The sequence below is a fragment of the Neltuma alba genome, unplaced genomic scaffold (genome assembly GCF_004799145.2).
Source record: "Neltuma alba isolate B1F8T4 unplaced genomic scaffold, ASM479914v2 tig00006057_pilon, whole genome shotgun sequence".
NCBI lineage: Eukaryota > Viridiplantae > Streptophyta > Magnoliopsida > Fabales > Fabaceae > Neltuma > Neltuma alba.
Window position 1 is genome coordinate 64,936 of NW_021634333.1, and position 9,939 is coordinate 74,874.

Genomic DNA, 9,939 nt, shown 5'->3' on the forward strand with positions numbered 1-9,939 from the left:
TGTCCAAATATGCGGTTAGGTATGGAAGATGATATAATAATGAGGGTTTTTCTTGTGTTTTAATTTGGGCTCTCATATTTAACAAGAACAAACAGTAATATTTTTTTAAATAAGTATTTTTTAATGATATTTCTCTACCACTATTAATAAATTAAGAAATAATAATTTTGATATAAATATTATAATAAAAAAATAAAGTAATCTAAATAGAGAGATAAAAACATATTTGTTAATTTATAATTACCTTCTTCCCTTTCTTTTTATAAACTAAATAAGAAATCCCTTTTTTCTTCACCTCTTCTCTAACCAAACCAAAACCATGACCTCTCCTTCCTTCCTTCCTTCTTTTTTTTTTCTAATTAACCTCTCCACCCCTCACCGTTGTCGAACCAAACAAAGCCTTAGTTAAACCCATTCCTTCCATTTCTTTCTCATACGAAATCTTCATAATCCAACCAAAAGGGAACCGCTAACTGTGACCAAATGGGGATTGGAGATCAAGTTTCGAACGACGAAGGAGGTTCGTACTTCCCTCTCGCTGCCGCTAGTGGAAGCGGCTGCGCCGAGGTGAACAATGCCGACAACCAACGACTCAAGCAGCTCGGTTACAAGCAAGAGCTTAGCCGCAGCCTGTCGTACGTCAAAATCGCGATTCTCTCTCTCTCATTTCTATTTGATTCAACATCCATTTGTTTCCGGAGAAAACGCCATTCTGATGGATTGCGCAATCAATGCAGGGCGGTGGCGAACTTCTCGATGGTGTTTTCGATCATTTCGGTAGTTACAGGGCTGACGACGTTGTACGGAACGGGACTGAGGTTCGGTGGTCCGGTGACGATGGTGTATGGGTGGTTGATCGTGGGAGCCATGACGATGACGGTGGGCGTATCGATGGCTGAGATTTGTTCTGCGTTTCCGACTGCCGGTGGCCTCTACTTCTGGAGCGCGAGGCTGTGTGGTCGCCATTGGGGCCCTTTCGCTTGTTGGCTCACCGGCTGGTTAGTTCTCTTCCACATTCATAAATTTATACTAATTTTTTAATATTTTAAATGCCAAAAAAATTTAAAAAAAATGAATTTAAATTGACGGATTTTACAAGTTTAACATAGGCAAAACATGGGCGAACTTAAAATTGCTGCTTAAGAATGCATCATGAATTAATACTACATTCTTGCGAATTTTCTTGATAAGTTATTACTTCACTTGTGATTCTTGAGAGGGAGATCCAGATTAATAATTTCATCACCCAAATTTATTTTATTACTTCTAATCTGTAAGTATTATGACCTTCATATATCGTTTTTTTTTTTATCTTATCACATACGTAAACTATATTAAATCTCAATTTTTAGTTGGCCAAAAAGAAAATCTCAATTTTTAAATTGTAAATTTATTTTGATTTTCTGTTCTCATGAAAATCTCTCTCATATCTCTCTTCTCTTAGATGAAATTTGTTCAGTAAGTTGGCTTGTTCTTTTTCTTTGTTGTTTTGGTGAAATTTGTGTGAGTTTAATTATAGGTAATTACTCACGTTCCATTACCACCTTAGCTATTTAATGGTAGCTATCTGTTTTGAGATGGAGGGGATGCATGGTGATTATAAGAAATGATGTGAATGAAAAATACTCATAAGTAAGATAATTGAGTTTTTAATTTAGGCTGAAGATACATATATTAGTAGATTTGCGTGTGATTTTGAAACTCTAAAAATTTGAATGATAAATATTTAATTTTAGGATCAAATTGATAATTGAAACAAATTTGAGGACTAAAAAATTCATAATTTTTATATAAGATCTCTATGAAATGTAGAATAGATCCCCTCGAATCCTTTTTATAAGCTCCAATTAACAATTTCATGTAAGTTAAGAAAGTTCATTGATATTAATTATTTTTGTAAAATCTCAAAATTACCTTCAATAAAACAAGTTTTAGCTAAAGAAGTTTGATTGATTAATTAACAAAATGATGCAGTTAGTGAGGGATATCAAATAAAAAAAATTAACTCTTTAAACAAATATGTTAACATGTAAGAAATCCTTATAACAAAGATTGGATGGGGTAGATATCATCGGCCATATGAGACCTACTAATCAAGACTAAGTCTTAATTAATTAGCATTCATGATGATAACTTTCACCAAAAAATCGCAAACCATGGCAATGTGTTTGAATGTTACACTACTTTCTGTACTTAATATAAGAGATAGATAATTAATTTATGAATATTAAGAAAATTACTAAAATTATATATTTGTAATAAGTGAATATTATTTTTCTTAAAATATACTTATTAATTATGTGTCTTAGAATTAAAATCTTTTAGCATGTGTAGTTATCATAAGAATTATTTTAAGAGAAAAAAATAAATAGAAAAGATAAAATAAATTAAGATTTTATATTTAGAATTAAATTAAATATCTAATTAGTATTTATATTTATTACCAGAGGTAATATATACCTAGACTTCAATGTAATGCCCAAAGATGAGCCCCAGGCTTGAACGAAATAAAAGGAATGAAAAGAAATGCCTCATGCAGTTAGGGATATTAATGAATTAGCTTGGTTAAATCTCAAACCTCATCGTCCAACGTTACAAACTTAACCAATTGATTTATAGAAGCAAAATTGGATCTGTCCCCCCCCCCCCAAAAAAAATTTGTTCAAGCGCATCATGTGAGCGGTTTGGCTTGGTTGGGTTTATCTATTTCTTTTCCTAAAGCTTCAATTAGTTTAAATAATAATTAACTTAAAGCAAATTTTCATGCGCAGATTCACATGAGCTTCATAATTCACATATGTACTCAAACAACATTTTTAAAATAACTGTACATAATTATAAATTATATACAAATTTACTGAATTTGTTTTTAAAATTATAATTGTACTAAATTTAATTAATTCTTGAGATAATTGAACTAAATTGATTGCCAGAAATTTTATTGGGCCTAATTTAATATTTTGAGGCCTAGTTTGGACTTGCTTGTGGTTAGTGGGGCTTTATTGACCCAAAAACTAGCTAGTGGGCTGGTTCGTGAAGTGATATATTGTAGAAATAAACAATAACTTTTCGTGAAATAATATTTAAGTAATAAAAATATAGTAAAGTCCATATGTTTGATATCTCATCTGACACACGGTGAATAGAAAAATTATTTTCACCAAAGCTGGAGCTGGTAAATGGAAAAAGTAAAAAAAAAAAAAAAAAACCACTAGGTCCACTTTTCTTCGATCCCTCCCCCCAACTTCCAGTACAACGTTATTATGAAATTATGATTGATGTAATAATTGTTTGAGCGCATATGGATGAAATAAAGACGAGTGCCTCTTGGTCAACTTGTGGTCCTTTCTTCAAGATTCATAAATGTCTCTGCAATTTTTTTTTTTAAATATTCCTACATCACATGCAGTAGAGATATTAATAATATTATTTTTTAAGCATTATTTTGGCATCTCTAGCTTTTTGCATGATAAATACTATTAATTTCCAGACAAGTTTTATAATAATTTCAACTTGTAGATGAAATGATCTTTACATCCGACATTACCACTGCATGATCCCTGGGTCTTTCTAAATTAAACCTCTTATAATCCTTTCTTTTCTTCTCCCCCCCCCCCCAAAAAATGATTTACGTACTTATAGTTTTTTAATAAAAATTTCAACTAACAATTTTATACTTAAAAAAGCTTAAAGGTGACACTAGCTTCTTTAATATAAGAATTAGTTTGATTTTAATTTTAATTCTAAATATAATATTTTAATCTATTTTGTCTCTCATATTTATTTAATTTTTAAAATAATTCTTGGAGTAATTGCAGATGTTAAATGTTTCATCAAAAAATAACTATAATCAATATACTTGATTAGTAAGAGTATTTTATAAAAAATAATACATATTTATTACAAGTAACTAACCTAATTAATTTTATTAATTTACTTAAATTAGTTAACTAGTTCTTATATTAATAACCAATTATAGTATTTAGTATTATTAGATTTATAAGGCCTCAACCTCTCGTATGAGGAGGAGTGTTAAGTAAGGGTTTGTTTGGAATCCTAGGAGGAACTTCCAAAATAGTTTTCAATCATAATTTATAAATATGAGATAAGTATATGAGAGCGATTTTATTATAACACGATAATTAGAAGTAAATATGAGAAAAAAGCAAAGCATAAGCCTCATAAGAAAATAGGGAATTGCTATGAAATTAAAAAAAAAATTACTAAAAAGTTTCAATAACAATATAATAGTTTGCAATGCCAGATTTTGAAGTAATAGATAACAATTATTTACTTATCATTAAAACTTAGTGATAATTTTTTTTAAATCTCATTGTAATTCTCCAAAAAAATACACTGTGTGTGGGCTATTTAAAGTTGTAGGATTGCACCAAAGCTTATAGTCTTTTGGTCCTATTTATAGAACAGAAAAAGGAGACTTTTTTTAGTTCTATTTATAGGCTAGTGAGAGAAATTTTTTGTATAGGTATATAATTTTACGCTTCATTTATTATTGTGTTGATCTTATTTATATGAGAAGTGTAATATATTAAATAAGAATAAAATTAGAAAGTTGTTGAATTTTAAATAAAAGTTAATAAAATTTGAGGTTTTTCTTAGTTATAAATAGGACCAGAGGAGTAAATTTTTGCTGATTACGGTAGGGACACTTCTGTCTTTTCCCCTTGGAGTCTTGAACTAAGAAGGTGTTTGGGTAGAAACCAAATTATTGTTTTAAAAGTGATTGTATAGTATATAAAGTAAATATATGAAAGAGTTTGTCTTGATTTGAGAAAAATACTTTTGAAAATTATTTTTGAATATTTCCAATCCCCTCAACGATTCCATAAAGGGGCTGACCCCCTCATAATTTTTATATATGCACAGAATGAAGGATTAATATCATTGATCTAGTTTATAGCCTATTAGAAGTAAAAATCGCTTTGGTGGGATCTCACAGGCAGAAAGAGATTGTAGTCAATTTGGTAATCATCAAGTGACACCGGTTTTTTGGCCAGAATCAAGAAATCCCTTAAATATGATTTAAAATGAAGAGAAAAAGACAATAAAATACTACTTGAACTTCATAATCCCTAAATGGTCTGTTAAATTTGAAAAATCCCAATTTGGTCTCAAGAGACCAAATTGGAATTATCATGTTAAAAGAAAAGACCAAATTGTCCTTCATTTTAAATATTATTTTTAAAATATCACAGCTCCACTGGCCAGCCGGTCATCGAAGCTCTGGCGGCGGAAGTCGCCGGAGCTCTGACGATCGGTCGACAATTGGTCACCGGAACTTTGTCGGTTGGAAGTTTTTTTTTTTGAAAATTTTTACAATTTTAGTATAATGGTTAACAATTTTTGTAATACTATTAACAATTTTAGTATAGCAGTTAACAACAAATTTTTTGAGAAATTCAACAAGCTCTAGCAATTGGAAACAATTTTTTTGAAAATTTTTACAACTTCAATATAACCGTTAACAACTTTTGTAATACTATTAACAACTTTAATATATCAGTTAACAATAGATTTTTTGAAAAATTCAACAATTGGTTGTTGGAGCTCCAGCGGAGGAAAACAATTTTTTTTGAAAATTTTTACAACTTTAGTATAACGGTTAACAACTTTTATAACCATATTAACAACTTCAATATAACGGTTAACACTAGGTTTTTGAGTTTGTTAATGACATTACTAAAATTATAAAAATGTCACTTTTTGAATTTTCTAAAAAACCTATTGTTAAGTGCTATATCGAAGTTGTTAATTGTTATATTGAAATTGTAAAATTTTTAAGAAAAATGTAATTATTAACGTTATACTGAAATTGAAAATTTTTACAACTTCAGTATACCAGTTAACAACTTTTGTGATGTTATTAACAACTTCAATATAGCAGTTAACTATAGGTTTTTTGAGAAATTCAACAATTGATCGCTGGAGCTCCAATGGCTGGAAACAATTTTTTTTGAAAATTTTTACAATATTAATATAACGGTTAACAACTTTTGTAATGTTATTAACAACAGGTTTTTCGAGAAATTCAAAAAGTAGTAATTTTACAACTTCAATATTGTTGTTAACAAGTTCTATAACTCTATTAACAACTTCGGTATAGTATTTCACAACACGTTTTCTTAAAAATTAAAAAAAAAAGGCATTTTTACCACTTTAGCAACTACTTTTTTTTTAAAAAATTTTTACAACTTCAGTATAATCGTTAATAACTTTTGTAATATTATTAACAACTTTAGCATAGCAGTTAACAACAAGTTTTTTAAAAAATTCAAAAAGTACCATTTTTACAACTTCAGTAATGTCGTTAATAAGTTTCATAACTCTATTAACAATTTCGGTATAGCATTTAACAACAAGTTTTTTTAAAAATTCAAAAAATGGTATTTTTATAACTTTAACAATTATGTTTTTTTTATACAATTTTTACAACTTCAATATAACAGCTAACAACTTTTATAACTCTATTAACAACTTAGATATAGTAGTTAACAACAGGTTTTTTGAAAAATTCAAAAAGTGGCATTTTTATAATTTCAGTAATACTGTTAACAAACTCAAAACCCTGTTGTTAACCGCTATATTGAAGTTGTTAATAGGGTTACAAAAGTTGTTAACCGTTATATTAAAGTTGTAAAAATTTTCAAAAAAATTGTTTTCCTCCATCAGAGCTTCGGCGACTAATTGTTAAATTTTTCGAAAAATCTATTGTTAACTGATATACTGAAGTTGTTAATAGCGTTACAAGAGTTATTAACGATTATATTGAAGTTGTAAAAATTTTTTAAAAAATTGTTTCCAGTCACCGGAGCTTGTTGAATTTTCCAAAAAACTTGTTGTTAATTACTATACTGAAATTGTTAATAACATTACAAAAGTTGTTAACTGTTATACTAAAGTTGTAAAAATTTTCAAATTTTTTTTTTATTGACGAAGCTTCGGTGACTACCGCCGCTGGAGCTTTGGCGACCGGCCAGCCAGTAGGGACTGTGATATTTTAAAAACAATATTTAAAATGAAGAGCAATTTAGTCTTTTCTTTTAACATGATAATCCCAATTTGGTCTTTTGAGACCAAATTGAGATTTCTCAACTTCAGCAGACCATTTTGGGATTATGAAGTTCAAGTAGCATTTTTCTGTTTTTTTTTTCCTAAAATGAATATTGTTCTGGAGAAAAATATGAATAGGAGTTTGAAGAAGGGGAAGGAACCTCTTTAATTCATTTTTAGTTTTGATTTTATTGTTTCATAAGGGTTTAGTATTAATTTAAATCTAGTAATCAAAACCAAAACTTATTAAAAATAAAGAAACCACTCATTAAACTCAAATTATAAAATTATAAAACTATAGTCACCAAACCCAACAATTTAAAATTATAAAGATTAGAGTCAAAATTCGATTAAATAGGGACTGATAATGATATTATTCTTATAATTAATTTAAATTTTAGGAACTATAACAATGGATACATTATTTATACAAAATTAATCTTGGGGATATAGGCCCCAGTAATCCGCTCCCTTCCCTACTAACGGTAACAAACAAATTTAGCATAGTTTGTAAGTTCTTAATTCAATTTATCATATTTTGGCCCCAAAAAAAAATCCAATTTATCATAGAAGATTTTGCATTGTTTGCTTTAATTACTGTTGCGTCACTTTTTTTTAAATATTCTTAAGAGTTAGTTTGACTTTTATTTTGATTCTAAATATAAGATTTTAATATATTTTGTCTCTTGTAATTATTCATTTTTTTAAAATAATTCTTGAAGTAGTTGCAAATGTTAAATATTTCATCAAATAATAACTATAATCAATATATTTGATTCGTAAGAATATTTTATGAAAAAACAATACATATTTATTACAAGTAACTAACCTAATTATTTTAATAATTTATTTAAATTAGTCAACTAGCTCTTATATTAATAACCAAGTATAATATTTAGTATTATTAGATTTATAAGGCCTCAACCTCTCTTATGAGGAGGAGTGTCAAGTAAGGGTTTGTTTGGAATCCCAGGAGGAGCTTCCAAAATAGTTTTTCAATTATAATTTATAAATATGAGATAAGTATATAAGAAGAGTTTTATTATAACATGATAATTAGAAGGAAATATATGAGAAAAAAGAAAAGCATAAGTCTCATAAGAAAATAGAGAGAATTGCTATGAAATAAAAAAAATTACTAAAAAGTTTCAATAACAATAGAATAGTTTGCAATGCCAGATTTTGAAGTAACAGATAACAATTATTTACTTATCATTAAAACTTAGTGATAATTTTTTTAAAAAATCTCATTGTAATTCTCCAAAAAAAACACTAGGTGTGGGCCATTTAAAGTTGTAGGATTGCACCAAAGCTTATAGTCTTTTGGTCTTATTTATAGAATAGAGAAAAAAGACATTTTTTAGTTCTATTTATAGGCTAGAGAGAGAAATTTTTTGTATAAGTATATAAATTTACACTTCATTTATTATTGTGTTGATCTTATTTATATGAGAAGTGTAATATATTAAATAAGGATAAATTAGAAAGTTATTGAATTTTAAATAAAAGTTAATAAAATTTGAGGTTTTTCTTAGTTATAAATAGGACCAGAGGAGTAAATTTTTGCTTATTACGATAGGGGCACTTCTGTCTTTTCCCTTTGGAGTCTTGCACTAAGGAGGTGTTTGGGTAGAAACCAAATTATGATTTTAAAAATGATTTTATAGTATATGAAGTAAAAATATAGAAGAGTTTTCCTTGATTTGAGAAAATACTTTTTAAAAGTATTTTTGAATATTTCTAATCCCCCCAACGATTCCATAAAGGGGCCGACCCACTCATAATTTTTGTATATACACAGAATGAGGGATTAATATCATTGATCTAGTTTATAGCTTATTAGAAGTAAAAAGCGCTTTGGTGGGATCTCACAGATAGAAAGACATTGTAATCAATTTGGTAATGATCAAGTGACATTGCTTTTTGGGCCAGAATCAAGAAATCCCTTAAATATGATTTAAAATGAATCTTGTTCTAGAGAAAAATATGAATAGGAGTTTGAAGAAGGGGAAGGAACCTCTTTAATTCATTTTTAGTTTTGATTTTATTGTTTCATAAGGGTTTAATATTAATTTAAATCTAGTAATCAAAACCAAAACTTATTAAAAACAAAGAAACCACTCATTAAACTCAAATTAAAAAATTATACAACTATAGTCACCAAACCCAACAATTTAAAATTATAAAGATTAGAATCAAAATTCGATTAAATAGGGACTGATAATGATATTATTCTTATAATTAATTTAAATTTTAGGGACTATAACAATGGATACATTATTTATACAAAATTAACCTTGGGGATACAGGCCCCAGTAATCCCCTCCCTTCACTACTAACGATGACAAACAGATTTAGCATAGTTTGTAAGTTCTTAATCCAATTTATCATATTTTGGCCCCAAAAAAAATCCAATTTATCATGGAAGATTTTGCATTGTTTGTTTTAATTATTGTTGCGTCACTTTTTTTAAAATATTCTATTATGAGTCGGGTATGTATATTAGCATAATATTTCTGGGTTTAAGTCATAAGATATTTTCAGTAAAAGAATAGAGAATAGTCATTTTTGCGCCCACGAATAGAGAATTAATCATTATATGTTCACTGATGCGCACTTAAAAAATTATATTGGTTCACATCATGGTTTGAAGGAAAAGATTTCCAAATATGTTGTTTTAGAATTTTTAATTGTCATCGTCAACGCATGCTCGATTAAAAAAAATCTTATTCAGTGAAGATCCACGCCGTCCGTTTCACATTTAATTAAGAGGCACAGAGAGGTTCTTTGCTCAAGAAAGCCAGCTAGCTACATAGAAACAATCACAACACTACAATATCGTAGTGGTTGATTGCTCATCAATCTCTA

The 9,939-nt window shown here is 28.3% G+C and overlaps 1 protein-coding gene across 1 annotated transcript; it reads left to right on the forward strand.

The window, feature by feature from the left end:
• Window positions 1-401: 401 nt before the first annotated feature.
• On the forward strand, window positions 402-998 carry LOC114749465 (amino-acid permease BAT1 homolog; the record flags this gene model as incomplete). Its single annotated transcript, XM_028937960.1, is given in 2 exon segments — window positions 402-635; window positions 738-998. Coding segments are annotated over 2 exon segments (413 nt in total), but the record flags the coding sequence as incomplete, so codon positions are not given.
• Window positions 999-9,939: the final 8,941 nt, after the last annotated feature.